This window comes from Eublepharis macularius, chromosome 10 (assembly GCF_028583425.1).
Source record: "Eublepharis macularius isolate TG4126 chromosome 10, MPM_Emac_v1.0, whole genome shotgun sequence".
Classification (NCBI taxonomy): Eukaryota; Metazoa; Chordata; class Lepidosauria; order Squamata; family Eublepharidae; genus Eublepharis; species Eublepharis macularius.
The window spans coordinates 927,507-953,038 of record NC_072799.1 but is presented as its reverse complement, the minus strand read 5'-3'; the positions used below and the strand labels follow the sequence as shown (position 1 = coordinate 953,038).

At 48.2% G+C, this 25,532-nt stretch overlaps 1 protein-coding gene across 1 annotated transcript in view; it reads right to left on the bottom strand.

The window, feature by feature from the left end:
- Positions 1-25,532, bottom strand: part of SFXN5 (sideroflexin 5) — a 126,881-nt gene that overhangs the window by 94,505 nt on the left and 6,844 nt on the right. Inside the window, exon 2 of the mRNA XM_054990062.1 lies at positions 17,808-17,876. Coding sequence (XP_054846037.1) covers positions 17,808-17,876 — 69 coding nt within the window. The remainder of the gene's footprint in view (positions 1-17,807; positions 17,877-25,532) is intronic.

The following is a 25,532-nucleotide window of genomic DNA, read 5'->3' as shown; positions in this document are numbered from 1 at the left end:
ATTTTGGCTGTAGCTCCTCTTTTATATACAACACCACTCCTCTTTTTTTCTTATTAGAGGCCGCTACAAACTCCTTGCCCAGTTTTCCAGATTTTAAATATTTTACATCCTGTTTTCTAATATGGGTCTCTTGCAAACAAACAATGTCACATTTTTGTTTTAGTAGCCAATGAAAAATATTTTTCCTCTTATTCGGTGAGTTTAGTCCATTTACATTCCAAGATAATACTTTACACTCCATATTCATAGTCTTGTTGGTAAGTCTTTTTCATTGTCCTTAATAAATCTCTCCATCTCTCGCTCAGATCTGATGCGTTTTTTTGCCCCTCCAAACTCAAAGGACACTCCTTCTGGTAACTCCCATCTATACCTGATTTTCATGTCCTTCAACATCTGAATTAGCACTTTATATTTTTTCTGGTCCAATAACACTGATCTGGGCAATTCCTTCATTATAATGATCGTCTTGCCATCAATCTCCAATGGATCTTGAAACTGTTTTGTCACAATCCTCTCTTTCATATTTCTTGTTGTAAACTGCACAATCACATCCCTTGGTAATTTCCTCTGGGTTGCAATTCTCGAATTCACACGGTATGCCACATCTAGGATAGCCACAACTTCCTCCTCCTCCTTCCCCAGGTATTCAGCCAACACCTCAGTCATCTGTTCTTGCGCTGACTTCCCTTCCACTTCTGGCAGACCACGAAAACGTAGCTGCTTCTCCATGTGTTTAGTTTCTGCAACTGACATTCTCCCCTTCACCAATCTCATCTCTGTTTGTTGCGTGTCTATTAAATTCTCCATCGCGTCTTCTACTGTTTTAACTCTCTGCTGCGTTCCTTTTAATTCACTACTAATCGTTTCCATACCTTTTTTCATTTCTGACAGCTCCGATTTTACTGTCTGTGTAACCTCTTTAACCTCTTTAATAAGCTCCAATTTCGTGTCCTTAAGCTCTTTGATCATATCTACAAGTTTTTTGTCCAGATTTTTATCCAAATTTTCTATTGCAGATTGCCACTCTTTTTTCGACATCGTGGGGCTTGCTTTAGCTCGCTCCCACGAATCCGCTCTCTTCCTTAACTCCGTGGCGTAAAATTAAACGTTTTTCTTTTTCAAATGTCCCAATCTTCTTGCCAAAATTAACTTTTAAAGTGTCCAAAATGTCGGGCGTCTTTTCTCTATGGTTTCTCTATGATGTTATAATCCAAGATGGCCTACTTCCTCTTCCGCTGAAGCCGCGACCCTTCCCCTTTCAAAAATGGCGATTCCCTACTTCCTGTCCTTCGGCAAGGGCCGCTTCTCTCCAGCCACTCTATTGTTGTTACGCACTTCCTGTCTCCCGTCTTCCCACAGCAGGTCTCGCGATGGTGTCTTTTTCCCACAGCTCCAAAGCCACAGGTATTCAAAACAATAGTCCGATTTCTTTAATAACTTCTTTAAACTTAGTCTCTTTTAAAATACAACTCCTGCCGAGTCTTCACCTCCTTTTCATTAGTCTGTTGCAGTTTAAAAATCTACTTTTTTTCCTCTCTGTTTTTGTCAATCTGTCCCGTATCAAAAGATAGCGATCTTTACCTTCTCTTCACTTTTCTCGGGTTGTAATCGCTGTTTCGATCTTAAATTCTCCTCTCAGCTTCCTTTCCCAATCGAAGCTTGGGTATGTAGGTCTTATGCCAGCCGAATTGGCCCCAAAACTGCCGCAGAGATTATAGCCGACCCGTCGCAAGGTGGGACCTCAAGGATCGGGGGGAGACTCGTTGTGCAGAGCCCCCCCTCGTCCGAGATCTAGCTCACCCTAGGGTCTTGAGCGTTCTTTGCCTGCTCCCCGCCTGAGAGCAGTCGGCCGCGGGCTATTTTCACCCCTCCGGCCGGTTAAAACGGCAGTCCGGTCAGCTCCGCAAATGGAGCTGCGTTAGACCTCCATGAATCCCAAACCGGAAGTCGCAGCTGATTCCACTTTTGAACTACTCTGACCGTGAAAAAGTTTTTCCTAATATCCAGTCGGTACCTTTGTGAATGTAGTTTTAGCCCATTGCTTCAGGTCCTACTCTCTGCTGCCAACTGGAACAGCTCCTTGCCTTCCTCCAAATGACAGCCTTTCAAATATTTAAAGAGAGCAATCATGTCCCCCCTCAGTCTCTTCTTCTCCAAACTAAACATTCCCAAGGCCTCAGCCGTTCCTCGTAGGGCTCAGTCTCCAGACCCCTGATCATCCTCATTGCTGTCTTCTGTACCCTCTCAATTTTGTCCAAATCCTTTTTGAAGTCAGGCCTCCAGAACTGCACATGGTACTCCAGGTGTGGCCAGACCAAGGCAGTGTAGAGAGGGACTATGACCTCCTGCGATTTCCATGCAATGGCCCTTTTGATACAACCCAAGACTGAGTTTGCCTTTTTTGCCACCGCATCACACTGACTGTGATATTTAAATATTTAAAGAGATTCAAATATTTAAAGAGAGCAATCATGTCCCCCCTCAACCTCCTCTTCTCCAAACTAAACATTCCCAAGGCCCTCAGCCTTACCTCGTAGGGCTCAGTCTCCAGACCCCTGATCATTCTTGTCGCTCTCCTCTGCACCCTCTCGATTTTGGCCACATCCTTTTTGAAGTGAGGCCTCCAGAACTGCACACAATACTCCAGGTGTGGCCTGACCAAGGCAGTATAGAGAGGGGCTATGACCTCCTGCGATTTCAACGCTATGGCCCCTTTGATACAACCCAAGATTGAATTAGCCTTTTTTGCCACCACATCACACTGACTGCTCATATTTAGTTTCCAGTCCACTCTTACCCCAAGATCCCTTTCACATATACTACTGCCCAGAAGTGTATCCCCCATCCAGTATTTGTGCTTCCCATTTTTGTGGCCCAGATGTAATACTGTGCACTTGTCTTTGTTGAATTGCATCCTATTCACAGCTGCCCACTTCTCCAGAGTATTCAGGTCTTGTTGAATTTTAATTCTATCTTCTTGGGTGTTTGCTACCACTCCCAATTTGGTATCATCAGCAAATTTAATGAGCAGCCCTTCCACTTCTTCATCCAGATCATTGATAAAAATATTGAAAAGTACCGGGCCCAAAACCGAGCCCTGCGGCACCCCACTAGACACCTCTCTCCAATCTGATGAAATGCTGTTGACCACCACTCTTTGAGTGCGGTCCTCTAACCAGTTCCCTATCCACCGAACTGTCCTATAGTCCACTCCACAGCCTTCCAGTTTGCCCATCAGAATGTCATGGGGGACCTTATCAAAAGCTTTACTGAAATCCAGATAAATCATGTCAACAGAGTTCCCCCGATCCAGTAAGCTGGTCACTAGATCAAAGAAGGAAACCAGGTTGGTCTGGCAAGATCTGTTAGGAACAAAACCATGCTGACTTCCCCGGATCACTGAGTGGTCCTTCAGATGCTTACCCATTGATCCCTTTAAAATCTGTTCTAATATCTTCCCAGCAACAGAAGTCAGACTGACCGTCCTGTAGTTTCCCGGGTTGTCCTTCCTCCCTTTCTTAAAGATTGGGATAATCTTGTGGCACATCCCCAGTCCTCCAGGAGGCCTTGAAGATGATGGACAGGGGTTCTGCAAGTTCTTTAGAAAGTTCTTTCAGCACTCTTGGTTGCACCCCATCCGGCCCAGGGGATTTGTATTCATCCAGTGCAGCCAGATGCCTCTCCACAACCTCTCTGTCAATGTCAATTAGCCACTCAGGTGTCCTGCCACATTTTCTACTATCTCTAGATGTGCCTGAGTTCTTCAGGGAGAAAACAGAGGCAAAAAAGTCATTAAGCCTGTCTGCTTTTTCTCTGTCCTCCATCAGAGTTTCTCCATCTACTCCCAACAGCGGTCCAATTGCCTCTTTTACCTTGCGTTTGCTTCTCACATATCTGTAGAAGTTTTTCTTATTGTAGCGAGCCCTCCTGGCCAGACCCAGCTCGTACTGAGCTTTGGCCTCTCTGATGGCTGATCTGCAGTACCTAGTAAGCCTCATATACTCCTCTTCAGAGGTCTGTCCTTCTCTCCATTTCCTGAACATTTCCTTTTTCTCCCTTAGCTTATTCTGGAGCTCTCTGTGCATCCACATCGGTTTCTTGGAGCCCTTACCATGTTTCCGTCTTGCTGGGATAGTGAGGGCTTGAGCTTGCAAAAGCTCGTGTTTGAGAAGGGCCCACCCTTCACTCGCTCCTTTCCCTTCCAGCACCGCCCCCACGGAATGACTCTCATCAAGCCTCTGAGTTCATTGAAGTCGGCCCTACGAAAATCTAACCTACGAGTCTGGCTACGAACCTCCTTGGCCCCCCACAGCAACTGGAACTCAAGGATGACATGGTCACTTCCCCCTAAGGTCCCCACCACCTTCATCTCATCTACCAATTCTTCCCTGTTGGTTAATATCAAGTCTAGTGTGGCCGAACCCCTTGTAGCTTCCTCCACCTTTTGAAAAAGGAAGTTATCGGCCAGGCAGGTCAGGAAATTGCGTGATTCATGACGCTTTGCTGAGCCTGTCTCCCAGCACACATCGGGGAAGTTGAAGTCACCCATAATTACAAGGTTCTGATGTCTGGATACTCTGCCAATCTGTTCAAAGAGGGCAGCATCCGTTTCTTCTCGCTGGTCAGGTGGTCTGTAGCAGACTCCAACAATAATACCCTTTGTCCTTCCTCCCCGTATTTCTACCCATATGCTTTTGGGTATAGAGAAGATATTACTACAGAACAAAGCCAAAAGGTTCAGTAGTCTAAGGAAGAAGCATAACAGAGGGCAGGGCAAAAAAACACCGTTCCGGAGTCCCTCTGCCTTGACTGCACTTCCTAACTCCAGAGGATGCGGCCATCGTCTGGGGGGGGGGGGCAGAGACAAGACAAAGAGCAGCGTGCCTCCCTGGATTCCACCAGACTTCGGGTCCCTTCTGCTCTCAGGCACAACAGTCTCTCAGCTTGCTGGACTACCGCAGCTCCTGCTGTGCGTTCGCAGCCATCTGTCCAAGGAAATGTCACATGGACTAAATTAGCTTCACAAAAATATCTGCTGATCTCCTCAGCTACCCCAACACAGTTTCATTACAAGCAATTAGAAGCCTAATTTTAAGCACTGCAGTCTCACACCTGCCAGGAAGTAGGCACAGCCCCCACCTGAGTCGGGGGCTGTCATCAGTTAAGAAAGTTCAAAGTTTTGTACTGCCAGAGCTGCATGAGGAGATGGGAGGGATCTGTATGTTAAAATATATGTCTTTAAGGCATTCACTAGGAGCCTGTGTCGGGGTGGAGGCGGCTTATGACGCAACCCTATGCACGTGCAGCTAACCCACTGCAGCAGCGAGGCTTACTCCCCAGCAAGCATCCCTAGGGCTGTGGCCTTCGCCTCACAGGTGAGGAGGCGGGAGAGAGGGCTGGTCTGTGCAGCCCGGTACCCCAAGCAAGGGCTTGATCTGAAGCAGGCAGGGATGACCAGAGGAAGCCCCTCCTTCTTGGGAGATGTCAGTCTCGACCGAAACTTGAAGCACCTTCCGGGGTGAAAATTTTACTGTGTTTTTTCTGAACCAGAGCCCCTCTTGTCAGATGCCGCAGAGTTATTGTCAGCGGGGACATTTCACACTCTCTCCTTCACACACACGCGTACAAGAACAAACAAAAAGGACGGGGAAAGAGAAGACATTACTACAGAACAAAGCCAAAAGGTCCAGCAGTCTAAGGAAGAAGCACAGTGCTTAGGATTTGTATTATTCATTCCTCTTTCTTTTCTGCACACTTTTAGTATAATACAGTTACAGATCGTATGGAATGCACTATGCAAACAAACAAAAAATAAAATTTTAACAAAGCAAGAATGAAAGAAATCACAAACGCAAAATATATTCCTTGCTATGCCTGATCTGATAGGAGCCCCGTGGCGCAGAGTGGTAAGCGGCAGTACTGCAGCCCAAGCTCTGCTCGCGACCTGAGTTCGATCCTGACGGAAGCCGAGTTCAGGAAACCGGCTCAAGGCTGACTCAGCCTTCCATCCTTCCGAGGTCGGTAAAATGAGTACCCAGTTTCCTGGGGGTAAAACGTAGATTACTGGGGAAGGCAATGGCAAACCACCCCACAACAAAAAGTCCGCCAAGAAAACGTTGTGATGCGACGTCCCATGCACAGGGGACTACCTTTACCTTTACGCCTGATCTTATTGAAATATCTGTTGCTGCTCTTGAGCCTTGTGGCTCCACCGTTCTCCCAACCCCCTCCCCAATTTATGTTCATCTGAAGGACGGATCCTCACATGCTGTTCCAGGGCCTTGGGCTTTGCTATAGCAGGGAAGGAAGGCTGATGGGGTTGATCCCAAGACCACAAGTGAGGAAGGATTTATCTAATTGCTCATTCTACAGCCTTTTCTTTAATCACATCCTGAGCACTGATACAGGGTCTGGCTACAAGAAATAATCATCACCTTCCTTAATTATATTTAACACATACACACACACACAAACACCCCAAAAATTACACTTAAACCAACACCTCCATAATGAAAATTGTCAGCAACAGGTAGAGGTCAATTGTAAATTCCTGGCATCATACAGGCAATGCAAAATGCTTCATTTCAGATGAAATTGTGGGCACTGCTGGCTGCCCCAGTGCTGCCCTAGACATGCACAGCTCCTGCTGGATCTGGAACCAGAGGCAGCAAAGAACACAGTGGAACACCACGTGGGCAGATGCCCTGTCCGTCTGGGCACGTCTTGAATTCATGCCCTCAATCCCTGACTGAGCAAGTAATCCACATCCGGAAGGGGCGTGCAGCCACAATGGATCTTCTCATTCAGACTGGGATACATACAGACCTGCTCTTTTGTCTTCCTTAAGAGTACAATATTTTCAGTGCAATCCTAGGAAGAGTCACTCAAGTCTAAACACATTGAAATCAATGGGCTTAGACTGGAGTAACTCTTCTTAGGATTGCACTGTTTATCCAACTCCCATTGAAGTGACATCCCAATCCTATACATGTTTACTCAAAAGTAAGTCCCCCTGAGTTGACCAGGGCTTACTCCCAAGTAAATGTGCCTAGGATCACAGCCTGAAATATTTCAACGGCAGTCTTTTTGTTCATTAGGCAGGACTGCAAACTTCTTTTGCTCTTTGTTCCTGTTCTTCCTTGCAATCCCCTTCAAGTTCACTTTCCCCATATAATCCCCTGAAGGCAATTCTTCCTCAACCGTTTCACAACTTATTTTAAACTTAGGTAAGGTTACAACATAAAACACACCTTTTAGTCAGCAGATAAAAATTGTAGTACATGACATATTTCTGAAACATAAAAGAATAAATACCTAAATTTTCTGCAAGCAACATTGCAAAAGCACCCAATGCTACTTGGGGAGCACATGTGAAAGAGAGCGAGCTGTGAACTGCTCCAATCCTATGCTACTTTAGCACATGTATCTTAAGTTTTTGTGAAGGGGGGGATAAAAGCTGAGATTAGAATACCACTATTTTAGAAAAGAAAGTACATTATTTGACAGAAACAGTCTCATATAGTATATACATACATACAACTATCATACAACTACGAGCATATCTGGATATCAAGTTAAACTTTGCTACATTGAAAACAATGGACTCTTTAGTAATGTGTTATCCAAAGCACATTACAGCATACTCATACTGTTGCCAGGTCACCACGGGGAGCCTTCTCATCTTAAAAAGCATTTCACTCATTAAAATAATTTTCAAAAGCCACCTCTGTACCTTAAGGAGGGAAATGGCTCCACAGTGGCAGGCAGCACCAGGGCGGGCTTGCTGGACAGGCAGACTTGGCCAGACCTGGGCTCCACAGGCAATCCAGCCAGGACCTCCCAGGGCGCCCTACTTTGATTCCCACTCCCTCCCAGGGAAATGGTCTGCTGGGGTCCAGCCCCTCCAGAGGTGCCAAGCGAGCAGAGCCTCCCAGACGGTTCACTGCCTGCCCACGGGGCTGCGAGAGATGAGTTTGGGGTCTGCCTCCTTCCCAAGGAACAGGGAGGGAGGGAGGGCAGGGCCTCCTCGGCTGCGGACCAGTCGGCCATTCCATTGTGCAAGGTGGGTTGAGAAGTGACTGAGAAGTTCCTCACGCAGCTACGCAGCCCCCTGGGTGACCCTGGGCCAGCCCCACTCCAGCAGCGCCACCTACCTCACAGGGAGAGCCACGGATGCTGCCCCACGGAGAAAAATCCAACAGCCAAACAACACAGGACACTCCTACAAAGCACTAGAGCAGCGGTGTTCACTCAGCAGCCCAGGGCAGCCAGCGGCAGGCAGAGGAGCTGTTCTGTGGCTGCAGGAGCCAAGGGGCAGCGCAGGTCCCGAACGCCCCTGGCACACGGGCTGAAGTGGCCAGCCGGATCTCAAGGTCTCCACGCTCAGGCCGATGCCAGCAGCCCCTGACCACTCTCTCAGGCTCCAACTGTCTCACACTTTATTCTGGCCAGTCAAGGCTTTGCTCCCAACCCCCAATTAATGTCAGTAATATAAGCGGGAAAAGGATGCGCCCTGGAAAACCAGCCACGTGCTCCACAAATAGCCCTCGGGGGAGGGGTCTCAGAAAGCCTTTGCCGTGTGTTTCTGCAAAGCGGCCAGGGCAGATTTCCTCAACAGGCAGCTCTCCCAAAACAGCGCTCCAGGGTTCTTCTGGATCAGCAATATGGGCAGCAGTAAGAGGATCATTTCCATGTGCCTTTTTGAAAACACACACCTCCTAATTCAAGGGAAGCTCCCTCAGTCCGGTGCATCATTTCTGCAGCCTGCATTCCTCAAAACTGATTCCAGATCTCACTGGTGCTTGTGTTAAAAGAGGCCACAATCTCCATCTTCACTCTGGAGAAACGGTAGTTTCATTTGCTGCAGTTTTTACACGGAAGCATCCAAAGAGGGCTCATGGGAACCCTCCAACCCAATCACGTTCTCAAATTAAGCCAATCAATTGTGCAAGAAGCCCAGCTAAGTCTCTACTGGGCAAGTTTTCAACCCAGTGCAGAGAGAACTGTGCTCCAAAAGGAAATGGTCACTTGAGGAGCCAATCTCTGCACCAAGAAGGGCACCTATAGGGTTGTGCCCTGAAAGAATTGTGCTGCGAGAGGCAGAACTGCATAACATTCCAGTCACAGAATCACAGAAGAGTTGGAAGGGGCCATGCAGACCTTCTAGTCAGTTTGGAGCCAGTTTGGTGTAGTGGTTAAGAGCACGGGACTCTAATCTGGAGAGCCGGGTTTGATTCCCCACTCCTCCACGAAGCCAGCTGGGCGACCTTGGGCGAGTCACAGTTCTCTGGAGCTCTCTCAGCCCCACCCACCTCACAGGGTGATTGTTGTGGGGTAATAATAACACTTTGTAAACCGCTCTGAGTGGGCATTAAGTTGTCCTGAAGGGCGGTATATAAATCAAATGTTATTATTATTATTAGTCCAACCCCCTGCCCAGTGCAGGATGAGCCTAAAGCATCTCTGACAAATATTCATCCAGCCTCTTCTTGAGAACTGCCAGTGAAGGGGAGCTCACCACCTCCCGAGGCAGCTGACTCCACCTTTGAACTACTCTGACCGTGAAAAAGGTTTTCCTAATATCCAGCCGGTACCTTTCTGCATGTAATTTAAGCTCATTGCTTTGGGTCCTCTGCTGCCAAGTGGAACAGCTCCTTGCCCTCCTCCAAATGACAACCTTTCAATATTTAAAGAGAGCAATCATGTCCCCCCTCAACCTCCTCTTCTCCAAACTAAACATTCCCAAGGCCCTCAGCCTTTCCTCGTAGGGCTCAGTCTCCAGACCCCTGATCATTCTTGTCGCTCTCCTCTGCACCCTCTCGATTTTGGCCACATCCTTTTTGAAGTCAGACCTCCAGAACTGCACACAATACTCCAGGTGTGGCCTGACCAAGGCAGTGTAGAGAGGGACTATGACCTCCTGCGATTTCGATGCCATGGCCCTTTTGATACAACCCAAAACTGAGTTTGCCTTTTTTGCCATGGCAACACACTGACTGGTCATATTTAGTTTACAGTCCACTCTTACCTCAAGATCTCTTTCGCATACATTCCTACCCAGAAGTGTATCCCCCATCCTGTAGTTTGTGCTTCACATTTTTGTGGCCTAGATGTAATACTGTGTACTTGTTGAATTTTAACTCTATCTTCTTAGGTGTTTGCCACTCCTCCCAATTTGTTATCATCAGCAAATTTAATGAGTAGCCCATTTACCCCTCCATCCAGATCCTTGATAAAAATATTGAAAAGTACCAGGCCCAAAACCGAGCCCTGCGGCACCCCACTGGACACCTCCCTCCAATCTGATGAAACGCCGTTGACCACCACTCTTTGGGTGCGGTCCCCCAACCAATTCCCTATCCACCAAACTGTCCTATAGTCCAGTCCACAGTCTTCCAGTTTACTCATTAGAATGTCATGGGGAACCTTATCAAAAGCTTTACTGAAATCCAGGTAATGTGAGGCAGGCAAGCCAACCTGCCTGCCATACCTGTAAATGTATTTCTACTGGGGGCAAAGGTAGTGGGGTAGATGGTTGTTGTGGGTTTTCCGGGCTGTATTGCCGTGGTCTTGGCATTGTAGTTCCTGACGTTTCGCCAGCAGCTGTGGCTGGCATCTTCAGAGGTGTAGCACCAAAAGACAGAGATCTCTCAGTGTCACTAAGTAGTGGGGTAGCTTTTCTCCTTCACTGTATCTTGCTTTGCTTGGGCTGAGTGGTGTTATCAGTGCAGCTGGAGCGGCGTGTCTGGGAACAGACCGTGGGAATTTCAGCTCCGCATCCCTTTCAGGACTTTTGCGCCAACTTCAACTGACTGTGTTTGGACTGGGGGGAGGGGACTGGAGGTATGACCTCTCGGGGAAGACTTGGCTTTGGCATTCCAAGCAATTACTCTGTACCCGTGCACTACTAGGGAGCATTATCTAATAAAGACCTTTCACTCATACAACAGTGTTTGATGAAGTGGAGAGTCTGGGAGAATCCCCTAGCCAGGCCTGACAGGTAAATCACGTCGACAGAGTTCCCACAATCCAGTAAGCGCGTAACTCGATAAAAGAAGGAAGCCAGGTTGGTCTGACAAGATCTTTTGGAGACAAAACCATGTTGACTTCCCCAGATCACTAAACAGTCCTTCAGATGCTTACAGATCGATCCCTTTAAAATCTGCTCTAATATCTTCCCAGCAACAGAAGTCAGACTGACCGGCCTGTAGTTTCCCGGCTCATCCTTCTTCCCTTTCTTAAAGATTGGGATAACATTCGCTCTTCTCCAATCTTGTGGCACATCCCCAGTCCTCCAGGAGGCCTTGAAGATGATGGACAGGGGTTCTGCAAGTTCTCTGGAAAGTTCTTTCAGCACTCTTGGGTGCACCCCATCCAGCCCAGGGGATTTGTATTCATCCAGTGCAGCCAGATGCCTCTCCACAACCTCTCTGTCAATGTCAACTACCCCCCCCCCCCGGGTGTCCTGTCATGTCTTCTTCCATCTCTAGATGTGCTCGAGTTCTTCAGGAAGAAAACAGAGGCAAAAAAGCCATTAAGCCTGTCTGCTTTTTCTCTGACCTGCATCAGAGTTTCTCCATCTACTCCCAACAGCGGTCCAATTGCCTCTTTTACCTTGCGTTTGCTTCTCACATATCTGTAGAAGTTTTCCTTATTGTAGCGAGACCTCCTGGCCAGACCCAGCTCGTACTGAGCTTTGGCCTCTCTGATGGCTGATCTGCAGTACCTAGTCACCCTCATATATTCCTCTTCAGAGGTCTGTCGTTCTCTCTCCATTTCCTGAACATTTCCTTTTTCTCCCTTAGCTTATTCTGGAGCTCTCTGTTCATCCACATCGATTTCTTGGAGCCCTTACCATGTTTCCATCTTGCTGGAATAGTGAAGGCTTGAGCTTGCTAATGTTTGATAAGAGCCCACCCTTCACCTGCTCCTTTCCCTTCCAGCACACTCCCCCATGGAATGACTGTCATTAAGCCTCTGAGTTCATTGAAGTCGGCCCTACAAAAATCTAACCTACGAGTCTGGCTACGAACCTCCTTGGCCCCCCACAGCAACTGGAACTCAAGGATGACATGGTCACTTCCCCCTAAGGTCCCCACCACCTTCACTCCATCTACCAATTCTTCCCTGTTGGTTAATATTAAGTCTAGTATGGCCGAGCCCCTTGTAGCTTCCTCAACCTTTTGAAAAAGGAAGTTATCGGCCAGGCAGGTCAGGAAGTTGCATGATTCTTGTCGCTTTGCTGAGCTTGTCTCCCAGCACACATCGGGGAAGTTGAAGTCACCCATAATTACAAGGTTCTGATGTCTGGATACTCTACCAATCTGTTCAAGGGGGGCAGCATTCATTTCCTCTCCCTGGTCAGGCGGTCTGTCCCCTTATTTCCACCCATATACTTTACACTGGGCTGTCAACCACATTCTCCAGAACTTGCTGACAATCAAGCCCTCTCCTCACATACAACGCCACTCCACCTCATCTTCTACCCTTCCGGTTTTTCTTGAACAACTTGTACCCATCCACTACAACATTCCAGTCATGGGAATCATCCCACCAAGTCTCAGTAATTCCTACTGTATCACAGCCCTGTTTGCAAGAGAAGCTCATGTTCTTCCTTCTTATTACCTATACTTTGGGCATTGGTATATAGGCACTTGTAGCCTTGTACCTTTGTTTGATCTGTCCTACCCAGGTGAGCCCCTGCTGTTATCACTTCTTCATTGAAATCCCCCTCTTGATCATCCCCTTCCCCTTGCAGCATCAGTTTAAAGCTCTCCTGATGAAGCTCTCCAGGTTCTTTCCAAACATTTTCTTCCTTGACCTTGAGAGGTGAAGCCCATTATGTGCAAGAAGGCCTTCTCTAAGAAAATTTATCCCATGGTCCCAGAACCCAAAGCGCTCCTCCTGGCACCACCACCTCAGCCAACGATTCACCTCGACTATGGTCTGCTCCCTTCGCATTCCTCTTCCCATGACAGGAAGAAGAGAATACCACCTATGCCCCCAATGTCTTCAAATGCCTTCCAAGAGCTTCACAGTCCTCTTTAATTTTTGTGATGATATTCATGGCCGTGTCATTCGTTCCCACGTGAACCAGCACAAACGGTTATTGATCAGTTGGCCTGATCAATTTCGGCAGTCGGTCTGTAATATCCTGAATTCTGGCCCCCGGCAAGCAACACATCTCTTGGAGTAGGGGATCTGACCTGGACACATGATGTTCCATATCCCTGAGCAACCACCACTTTCCGTGTTCTTCCACTTCCGTGTGGCCCCATGCCCTCTTCCGCCTCCAGGTCTTTGTGGTTCTCCTTCCACTCTCGTCTCAGTCACCATCTCAAGCACCTCAAAACGATTCTTGACCTCAATGGACCAGAGCGTCGCCTTAGTCCACGTCTTCCAGTTTGTACTGCAGAACTGAGAGGAGGCTCAGAAGGGAGATCGACTCTTCCTTCTTCTCTGGAACTTTTTTCTTCATGCTTGTGCAGAGCCCCCAGGCTCTTCTCCATAAAATCCTCCCTCGATTTCCTGAAAGGTGGTAATCCTCTCCTCCAGGCTCTGAATCTTCTCCTCCAAAGCAATGAGTAAGTCCATCAGCAAAGGGCAACACATTTAAACAACTGTCTATTCTTAGACACAGAAACATAGAAACGTAGAGCTGGAAGGGACTCCAAGAGTCATCTAGTCCAGCCCTCTACACAATGCAGGAAATTCACAGCTATCCCCACCCCCACCCCCAGTGACCCCTGCTCTAGGCCCAGAGGAAGGCAACAAACCTCCAGAATCCCCAGCCAATCTGGTCTGGAGGAAAATTCCTTCCTTATTCCAAAGTGGCAATTGGCATTACCCTGGGCCTATAAGAAAGGGCCACAAGAGCCCTTTCTTATATGCCCCTCCTCTTCTGATCTGTGCACATTAAGTTAGAAAATCATCATAGTCATTTAGTTCACTTCTAACCCATTTGATTCCAAAAGCAGGCAACAGTACATGTAACTCCATTCCCATTATACTAACCAGTTAGATTACCCACTGACTTAAAAATATTTCACATTAAAATAAATCCCCCAACCCATTCCTGATTTACCCATGACATTAACAACCTTTCAAAGTGTTCTGTGCAAAAATACTTAACAGCAATGTGCTTATACACCACTCTTCTAGACAGATTAGTGCCCACTCAGAGCGGTGAACATAGTCAGTGCTGTTGTTATCCCCACAATACAGCTGGAGAGCTGGGCTGAGAGGAGTGGCTGACCCAAGGCCACTTGCGGGGCTCAAGGCAGGAGTGGAAGCCGAACCAGCAGAGTGCTGATTTGCAGTCCAACCACTTAGCCACTATGCTGTAGCAGCTCTCAAGAGTTACCTCTTTGCTGGGCAGGATTCAGATATCACCTCCCCAAGACAGTGTTTCTATGTTAAGGATAACAAACTGCAATATCTTGAGACTGGAAAAATACATTTCTTCCTCCAGATAGCACTCTGGTAGCTTCTGTAGCATAGTGGTTAATTGGCTGGGCACTGATCTGTCCCGAAGGGCGGTATATAAGCGGACTTTTTTTGTTATTGTTATTGTTCTTCTTATTGTTGTTGTTCAGAAAAATAAAACAGGAATCCAATGGTGCTTTAAAGACTAAAAGCAATTAGTCTTAAAGATTAATTTAGCCTTAAAGACTAAAAGCAATTATTCTAGCATTTTTTTCTTTTAATCTTTAAGGGGCTACTGGACTCCTGATTTATTTTGCTACCCCAGGCTAACACAACGCTTCCAGAGCAGTTACGCCTTCCAGAGGACATGTGGGTGCATGTGTGAATTGGTGACCGTGTCACCTATCACCTGTGGGAAGGTAGCTGTAACAGTACATGCCTGTCATTGCACAAGTCGTATTTCAGCCGGAGGTATTATATGCCAGTCAATTACTAGATATGGGAAGGCCTGGGAAAAAACCCAGAAACATTCGGGAACAAGTTTCCAAGGACTCTGAAAAAATTTTAAAAAAGAAAATCTGGAAATTTTGTGAAACCTGTTTTGGGGTGGGGGGGACATTTCTACAAAATATTTTACTTGCTCAGAATATGTAATAAGAAAAAATTTATATAAGACAATCAACAGCATTGCAGAGTGACCATGCCTGTGTATACTTCATACATACTCTAACAGGCATTTATTGTTTAAATGTGACGAACTTTGTCCAGAATTAATATGCTCTAATGTGTATTTTAAGCATACCCTGTGAACTGTCTGACGTCTTCTCTGTTGCTCTATATCCAGATTTGCTACTTGCCCTTTGATAACTATATGAGTTCGTTCCTGTCCAAACATTAGTTAATTTCACAGTCTGTGTTTTCTATTTTCAACATTTTTCTGTCTCTCAGATCTCGACCCCTCAGATTCAAGTCCTGAGGTAGCGAAGGGTGCCGCAGTTTGCAGTTCGCTCTCTCTGAAGTACTGGCTGCATTTGCAGTTTTGCTCGTGGAAAACTAGGGTATGTATAATTTCCTATTTCATAAATATGTAAAATACTACTACTGCATTTGCCTAATAAATGATGTGTTAAAGTAGTAAAATGAGTTTGGGACTGATACGGAAGTAGGCATTTCTAAATATATTTTCCTTTCCCCCAACTCTTCCGGTTTTTTCCAAGAAAACCAATCCACTGCTTTCCATGGCTTCAAACCTTTTAGAAATGTTACATTTCTAGCAGTTATGTGTCTTGGCAGGTATACCACTCTCCCACTCAAACCTGAAAATGCTCTGCATATGAGACCGTAACTGGGGAGACCGTGCGCCGTTTGCAGAAGGTAAGGACACATTGACCTTTGTGTCCACCAGGAAAAGTCCGTGGGGCTGCCTCTCCTGAGCCCACCCTGCCCGCCTGCCCGGCACTGATCAGACCCAGATCTGCTCCGCTTCAGCCACACGGCAGAATCAACCGGTCTCTTAATTGTGATGGTCACCAGCAGTGTGAATGCCACTCTCTCTACGGTACACGGACTGTAGCCAGTAAACGGCCCACTCTGTCTGCAGTCTTTGTGCCCCGTACCGCTACTCTCATCTAGTTGAGATCAAAACTTCCTGATTATGCAAACACTGGAAATTTCTTGATAATATACGACTCTCTGACGTAACGACACATTCAGGACTATTAGCAAAAAACGATTTATAAAATAAACTAAATACTACCATTCCTTGGTTCACATATTTACAATTGGCAAATATGGCAAATAAAATACATCTAAAAGATATAATATCAAAACCTAAAACACATTTTGAAGAACTTCTCGACATAAACACCCATCAAAAAAGAGGGATGATTTCTAAAATATATAAAATAATTATATATCTTAACAAACCGAAACATTATAACTACCAAAACAAATGGCAACAAGATTGCAATATTCAGATCTCTCAAGACCAATGGAAAGAAATTTGGTCATCCTCTACACTAAATTCAAGAGCAATAAATATAAAACTTCAGTCGTTTAAAATATTAACACGTTGGTACTTAACTCCAAAGAAACTATCTGTTATCACATCAAAGCACTCACCGATGTGCGGGAAAAAGTGTGGAAATGGCGGAACGTTTGCTCATCTTGGGTGGCAATGCCCCCAAATTAAAACTTTTTTGGGAAGAGATACTAAGACAAATTAAACTAATAACAAATTACAATATACCTTTAAAACCCCAATTAATTTTTTTTTAATGTATGGCAAAAAAATATACCATCTATAAGGCAAGATTTAATTAATAATTTATTAACTATAGCAAAATCATCAACAGCCTTCTTCTGGAAAAAACAATCACCACCCTCATTGGCCCACTGGCTTTCTAGAGTGTGGGATCAGCTTATTATAGATAAAATAACAGATACTTTTTCAGCAAACCAATATTTCATCCTCATCTAATTTTTATGAAAAATGGTGGCCTTTCTTAGACTTTATTGATAAGACAGAAATACATCCTCCAAACCGCTTGTATCAAAATATTCTAAAAGTTTAGATCCACAAGTTAATTTAATGTTAATAGCATTCTATGGATTGCTGTGAATAATACAGACTACAGTACTTAATTGTTTAGACATATATGTAAGTCATTTTAATATATATCTACATTGTTACTTTATGTATTTGTTGTTTAATGTTTATTGTTCTTTATATTGAATAATTTTTTTTTTAACTTCCTGATAACACTTAAAGGCTGACAAACATATTGGGGCACGAGTGTTTGGACACAAGAGCCAATTTCAGCGATGCATGAAATGGACAGTGATGGACTTGGGATTCTCTTTAAAGAAAACAACAGAGAGCTTAGAATGCACCCTACAGAAGCAAGGGACTAAAAGAACAGGTGAACACGTGAAGCTGCCTTATGCCAAATCCGACCCTTGGTCCGTCAAGGTCCGTACTGTCCACTTAGCACCTCTCCAGTACCTGATGCTTTTAAACTGGAGATGTCAGGAATTGAACCTGGCATCTTATGTGTGCCAAGCAGATGTTCTACCACTGAGCCACGACCATCGACCCCCACCTTAATGTGAAAAGAACCTGGTGATTTTTTAAACTGTCGAAATAGTGCCTCAAAGAAAATGGCCAGCTCAACACAACAGAACCAGATGGAATGTGCTGCCCTGGCCGAAAATCAGGTAAGATTCCGCAGAGGTGTCCAGTTCTAAAGAGCAAACAGACCCGTAAGTGAAGAACTCTCTTCTAGGAGAACGGAAGCATCACTTTAACGCAAGGCTGGAGAAGCCTCTTGCAGGCATGGTGTCCCCTCCCTCTTACACACACGCGCGCGCGCGCTCCACCTTACCTGCGTTACAAAGAGTGTGCGAGGGTCAATGATGTCCAAGAAGTGTCTAAATCGCCCGTAAAACGAAGTCTGCAAAGAGAGAAAAGGCACAGTCAAGAGACCTGGCAGCAACACGAGGCGGTCAGCTTGAATCGCCTCTTTCACAGGACCAGGTCACTACCCAGAGAGTCTGTCACGCCGTGCAAAAGCGCGAGGTAGCTTCCAATCCAATAACTTGTCAGGAGCAGGAAAGGCCACCAGGGAGAATTCTTCTTATTTATTCCCTATTACGGTAAACCACCAAACAGCCCCAAAACAGAGACAAATAAGCCCCTAGCTTTCATCCCCACCAATTAACATTTATATGCAACGATTAAAACTGGCTCCCATCACTTAACCATCTAAAACTCTGGTTGATTAAACCAATTGCAACTTGATGCCCTAATAAAATCCCATTTCAGGCAGTAAAGCCAGAGCTTTGCAACACTCTTCACCTTTTGCCGCTGAATTCCTGCAAGCCAGTTCAAAATATGCTCAAGCCAGGAGTTCTTCAGCAATAAAATGACAAGGAAGGGAGGGACAGAAGAAGAGGAACTGAAGAGCCCGAGACATCCTGTCCTCCAGGCCAGGTCTGGGTGCAGAAAAAGATCTCCTTCCCCAGGAAATGGGGACTTGGTGCTCAACTGAGGTCTTGCAGCTCCAGAAGAAAGTACTGCCATGCAGGGCCAGGCTGTTTGCTGCCCCAAGCAGGTTGAGGCCATTTGCACTAGGGGTGCACCCCACTCCCCCTTCCCGATGACACTGCACCCCTAGTGCATGGGGGCTGCATGGGGTGCCAGATGTACAGGTGCAGCACAAGAGCCTGGACTGGAAAGCACCCCTTGAACCGTGCCACCCCAAACAGCTGCATGGTAGGCCCAAGCCTGCTGGCAGAAGCAGGCCCAGTCCGCAAAGTACAAGAGTCAAGGCGGTTGGGGTAAAGACTGGTCACCCCACAGCACTGCCCACAAGCTGTTTTCACACCTGAAAGGCCTTTGCAGCTCCATGCCAGAAGCCAAAGGGGAGGTGGGCGATCACCAGGATGTGAAGGGGTCCCACTGTGCAGCATGAGGGCCCTTGAGGGCCCAGGCCATTCTGCGGGTTAGACCCTTGTCTCTCAGGTACAGGCCTGAGATACGCTAGCTGGGATCCTCCACTTTTTCGGGAGGGGGAGAGGTCTCCTTTGCAAATCGGTTGGGGGCATGAAAGCGGGAAAGGGACGGCAAAGCCCAATTTGTGTCCTGCCAGTTCCTGACCCAAATGGGCACAAAGTTCCTGCCCACAAGCACCAACACCAGTGGGGCAGCTGGTATGCTGCCTCAAGGCCATGGCTGCAGCATGCCCAGCCAAGATCGGCTTTTTGTCACTGACAACTGGAGATCTCCTGCAAGAATGCTCTCCAGGACACCAGGCCAGTCCCACCCCCACCCCACCCCCAAAGACTGCAAGACACGTGATGCATTCCCACCTCCCTGCCAGAGCTGCCCAGCAGCTTGTAGGCAAGGCTAGCTGAGCAATCAGACCTCCGAAAAGGGCTGCGAGAGGCCACCTGGGCCCAACGCCTCCCTGGCCTCTGCGTCATCACTGACTGTGAAGCTGTCGTAGCTTCCTCTCTCTCTCTCTTTCTCCCACAAGGCAAAGGTGTGAGCGACACCAGACGTGCTGCAAGGCTGGCCTGGGCGGGGGGGGGGGGCAGGGCAGGAGCAGCAAGCCAAGCTGCCAAGTGATGCCGTCATCTTGGTGAAGAAGAGTCTGCTTAGCAAGCACAGCTGACACAACACAGTTCTGGCAGCACCTTCAGCTGACCCCAGTTCTGAGGACTAGGAACTCTGTCTCGGCACTTGCAAGCCTCAGGGTTCAAGCAGACGTGATTCTGCAGAGATCCCTGGTCCCAGGCTGCCCAAAGGGTTGATTCCAAGGAGCCAAGCACGGCAGTCTGGGGCGGGTGGGGCGGGTGCCTGGCTTTCCCCGAGACATGACCTGGATTCCCAGGTGAGCCCTAAGAGGGCTAGCCAGGAGCACAGCAAGCTGGCTGGGCCTTGCACCTTGAAACAGACGCTGACAGGGGTGTGCCCCCATCTTCATCTGCACCCCCAGATCAGAGCCACATCACAGTCACAGGCATGAAGAGCAGAGCTTGCCTGAGAAGAGAAACTCCTCTGCCCTACGTATGGCTCCTGGCGTCAGGGACCACCCAGCCCCTGCTTGCAGCCCCATGCTGTGGCCAAGAGCAGCCCCAGCCACAGTCAGGCCCTCTCCCCAGGCCAGGGATTGACTCTGTTCAAACACAGGTTGAGGCATATTCAGGTAACTCCCCGCAGTCTCCGTAAGGAGGAAGATTGCTCCCTCTGTTCTACCCACCAAAGTGACATTTACTTTATTTGTTTATTTTATTTATGTCATTTATAGGCTGCCTTTCTCACTGAGACTTAAGGCATCCGTTCTCTCTCTCTCTCTCTCTCTCTTTCACAAACACACACACGTCTCAGTAATCCTTACTGCTACTCTGTAAAGTATGCCAGAAAGACAGAGACTGCAGGTTGGCTGCTGTCGCTCAATGCAATTATTATGGCTGAATGCATGTTCAAAAGGACAGCGCCACAACTCCGTGCTAGGAAATCCTCCTTAGACTAAGCCATGCCTTAGCAGCCAAAACTCACTGCAGCTCGTTCACAGAGCCCAGAAACAAGATGATCCCAAGAGCTACTCCGAGGCCACAAAGTGGTTTCTTCCAAAGCCATCTCGGTCAGGAGTGGTTCTATAGCACCACGAAGGCACAAAGCACCACCCCAAGAACACACCTGCACACCGTGCTGGCCCGGCACTCCAACCCATCAACAATGGGCGGAGAAATTGGACAGAGTGAGGTTTTTCTGCCTCTCCCATAATACTACAACTTAGGGTCACTCAATGGAGTTATTAGGAAAGAGGTTCAAGACAAACAAAAGGAAATATTTTACTCAAACTCAACTATGGAATTCACTGCCACGGCACCCTGCGATGTCCGCGAGCAGCAAGGGGTTCAACGGGACAGATTCCGGGAGCAGCAGCCCCTCCGTGGCTACCAGCCATGGAAAATGAAGAGAGCCTCCATATTCAGGAGCAGCAAGTGCTGAATGCCAGTCCCAGGGAGCAACAACAGGGAAGGCCTCTGCCTCTCTGGCTTGTTTTCTGGCTTTCCGGGGCATCTCAGGGGCTTGTCAAGTCACCAACTGTAACTAGCCACGCCAGTCCAAACCTTTCCAGGTTGGGTTGGGTGGAACAAGCCCCACACTTATTTATTTATTTCAAACATTTTTATGTCGCCTTTCTACCCAAGGCCAGAAATGTGAAAACATTAGAAATGTAAAACAGTATATAAAATAAAGTATAAAATAATGTAATAAATGTATTCAATACATTTATGCTATCCAAGCTCTATTGCATTGTGTATTGGATGTGCCAGCTGTAGATCATATGTAGTCTGCTTTGAATCTCAGAGAGGAAGGTGGACTATAAACAAACAAACAAACAAACAAACAAAAACATATAAACACACAACACCAAAACCAGGGAGGAGAACCAAGAACAGCCACTGGGTATGCCAAGTGAAACAAAAAAGTCTTCATGCGCTGGTAGAAGGCAACCACAGAGGGAGACACATGAATCTCCCTGGGGAGGGAGGTCCAAAGTTTTGGTGCCACAACAGAGGAGGCCAGCATTTGCAACCAAAGGTCTGCCAGGATTCCTTCGCACCGTTCCTGGCTTTCTGGAGCATTCCTGCAACCACAGGAGACGAGTGTGTGCCAGGACGCAGGAAGGGCACGGGCCTCTGCCTTCGGAACCCACGCTCCGTGGCCCACTCTCCCCGGCACTTCGAAGCGTTTAACTCTGTGCCCTTCACCAAAGTTCATCACAAAACGCAACAGCAGCCGCAGAATCCATTCCCTCCCACACTCAATCGGAGTCCAAAGAGTTTAGAGGGAAACTCTATTAAATCAAGCATCTGAAAAAAATTATAATTGGTACAGAACACCTCCGGCTTCTCCCCCACACAAACAAGCTTGGCTCGCTTACAAAAACCAAAACTAATTAACAAATCTTTTCATAAAATAAATTAGTTCTGGGCAGAGACGCAGCACAAGACAAAGCAATGACTAATGTCAGACCCACTGAAGCGGACTCTGATGCCTGGCACAGCTCTCTGTCCTCCCCCCCACCCCACCCCACCCCACCCCACGGCGACTGTCACCTGCCGCCCCACCAGCCCCAGAAATTGCATATCTGCTTTGCGGAATGGCATCCAGATAGTCCTCAGCGTCTTGCAAAACCACACACTAGTCATGAAGGCACTCACAACGATTGGCCAGCAGCCCGGCCCTTTGGCAGGAGAGACATCTGGCGGGAACTCTACCAGACCCTGCACTGCCCACGAGTGGAGCCTTCCACAGGGTTCGTCCAGCACCTACCAGGAAAGTTTCCGCTGGAGGGCAACGAGCGGCCAGGAGCAAGCGGAACCTCAGCTGGGTGCAGGCCAGGGGCAGGGGACAGTAACAACAGGCTCCGGTTGAGCCGTCATTGTCGCCATGCCCCAGGCTCAAGCTGAGTGGACCCTCCGGCCCACTTGTGCCTGCTTGCTCATCATCTCCATCTGCCCCCTCGCCCATGACACCCACCCTCCCCACATACGGCACAAGGAGAGCGAGGCCCAGCACATCCCACCGTGCCTGTCTCTGCCCCCTCGGCTGTCTCTCTTGAAAAAAGAAAGGAAGCACGTAAAAACAAAAACCACACAAATAAATACATCCACGAGACAACACAAATGGGGCGACCAGGCCATGGTGGCAAAACTGACCAGCTGTATAAGGCTCAGAGAAAAAGGTAACGCACTAACAATTTTGAAAAAAACTGGTTACCCTTCATTAATGTTTGAAGAGACAACTCATTTTATTCTAACCGCGGTCTCATTTTATTTATGTATTTGTTTGTTCATTTGTTTCTAGTCCGCCTTTCTCACTGAGATCCATGGCGGATTACAACAGTGCCAGTGACAACACAATCTAGTCAGCGGAGGAAACAAAGGGCGTGGGCTTAAGACTCTGTCCCATGGCCCCCTCCTGGCACGGACCTGCTGCATCAGCTGCCACCCGGACTGGAACCAGCTCAGCCACTACTGGAAGGTGCACCCTCCTTTCGGGAGCTGCAGGAAATGGCAGCATCGCCCCCGCCGCCCCCGCCCGGCCCAGCTAACTTGTGGGAGAGAAGGAGAAGCCAACACCAAGCTTGGAGGAGAAGAGTTGGGTGTGGCTGGAAAAGAGGCAGGCAGCCCTTGTGGCTGGATCCAAGCCCTCCTCTGGAGCACCTGCCTGAGAGCAGCACTGCCTCAGCCTGCTCTACGCCCCGCCCTGGGGTTTGGGGAGGAGCAGCAAGGGAACAACCCCCGGGGGTGGGCTTAGGAGACAGGAACCCAGCCAGGTGAGGCTGGCAGGAGCCCTCCGCCCTATAGAGGGCAGCAACATCCCCACAGGGGAGAGGGCTGCAGCAACAGCCAGCCAGCCAGCCAGCCAATCAGGGCTCTCCCACCCTTCCTGGCACCAGCGGATTGGCAGCGGATGTGAAGGGGGAGGCAGCAGTCGACTATGAATTGTTGGCCCACTGCTTCACCGACGTGGGGGTCTGAGGGACTGCCTGACAGCGGCTTGTCTCTTTTCTCCACCGTCAGGGGCAGAGGGTGGTGTTTGGGGAGAGGTTATCAGCGCACCATCCATTGGTGTGCGGCATCCCACAGGGAGTGATACTCTCCCCTTTGTTCAATCTTCATATGAGCCCCCTTGCCCAGCTGGTACAGAGTTTCAAAACTAGGCTGTCACCCGTATGCGGATGACACCCAGTTGTATCTGTTGATGGGTGGCCAGCCTGACTCTGCCCCCGATGCCCTAATTACAGCTTTGGAAGCCATGTCTGGATGGGTGAAGCAGAGAAGATTGAAGTTGAACCCTGCGAAGACGGAGGTCTTGTATGGGCTGTTGGATGTGGACATCCAGCTCCCAGCCTTTGATGGGGCACTGCTTGTGCCCGTTCCATCGGTCAGGAGTCTTGGCGTGATCCTGGACTCCTCTTTATCTATAGATCTTTTCCCATCTTTGGCATGCCAGGCAGCTCGGCCTCTATCTCTCAGCCCATGACCTAACAACAGTGATCCATGCGATGTTCACCTCCGGATTGGACTACTGTAACTCGCTCTACACAGGGCTTCCCTTGGGTCTGACCCAGAAACTACAGCGGGTCCAGAATGCTGCTGCACGTGTCCTGATGGGCACTCCATACAGGGCACACATCACTCCAATCTTGCAGCAGCTACACTGGCTCCCCGTGGAATTCTGGATCAGGTTCAAGGTTTGGTTTTAACCTATAAAGCTGTAAGCGCTCAGATCAGCAGGCAAACATCTGCTGGTGGTCCCTGGCCCCAGGGAGGCTCGGCTGGCCTCAACCAGGGCCAGGGCGTTTTTGGTCCTGGCTCCAACCTGGTGGAACTCTCCGTCAGAGGATACGCGGGCCCGCCAAGACCTTGTATCCTTTCCGCAGGCCTGCAAGACAGAGATGTTCCGCCAGGCATACGGCTGAGGCCAGCATTAGGTCCATCAAACGAGCCTCCCTACTGGTCTCCTGCCAGTGGGGGGGCTACATAGTTCTCTGTACAGTGATTTGCCCCCAGTGCATGCCATGTTGTGGTGCAACGCGAACCTTCCCTCTTTTTTCTTATGTTGGTGGGCAGGGAAGCATGAAGGGCCTGATCCTGGGATGTCTGAATTTATGTTCTTGATTTTAATTCTGAAGGTACGCTCGTAGAGATTGTTGTTTTATTATTTATTCTTTGTAGTTTATCATTGCTGTACCCTGCCCTGAGCCCGCTTGCAGGGGGGGCAGGCTAAAAAGCAAACAAACTAAACTGAAAACCAAACAGCAGAGGCCTACAAAAGGGGCAGGCAGGGAGGGGGGAAGCTGGAGTCGGGGAGAACTGAAGCCCAGGGCCAAAGGAGGAGCAGCGGGACAGAGCCCCCGCCTTCACCCCTGCTGAGGCCTGGGGTGACCCTCCTCAGGAAGCCTCCAGGATGGCCAAGGGGTGGTGGGCAGAGTCCGAGAGGGAGGACCCTCCCCGCTTTCTTAAACATTGCACAGAGTGAAACCTGTAAGATGAGGAGGGTAATATCAACATATGGTTACAAAGTGATTCTGGGAAGTTTTCCTTCTCGAAGTACGTTTTTTCCATTAGAAACAATGTATGTTTTAATGTAGGATTGGTGTTCCCAATAACAGATGTTTTATTGGTTCTATTTATTAACATTTACTAACACAGAGATATATTTTGAAGTATTGCTACTAATAATTGATGTTTTACTGGTCTTGCTTATTAATAGCTATTCATTTTTGGATCTCCACCTGAAAGGAGATCCATTTTTGGATCTCCTTTCCCGGGTGGGCGGTGAGCGGATTTACGCTCGCCCGCGGAGGCTTATGGATCCAATTGGTTTCCAGGCGGCTCTGCGGGATCCGATGCCCCCTGGCAGTACGTTAGATGAGCTGGTGGATGATTGGCATGGCCGTCTTTCCGAAGCCATCGACGCTATTGCCCCCTGCCGTCCTCTCCGAGCCCGCAAACGGGTAGCTCCTTGGTTTACCGAGGAGCTTCGCCAGATGAAGCGGTCTCTGAGACGACTAGAGCGAGTG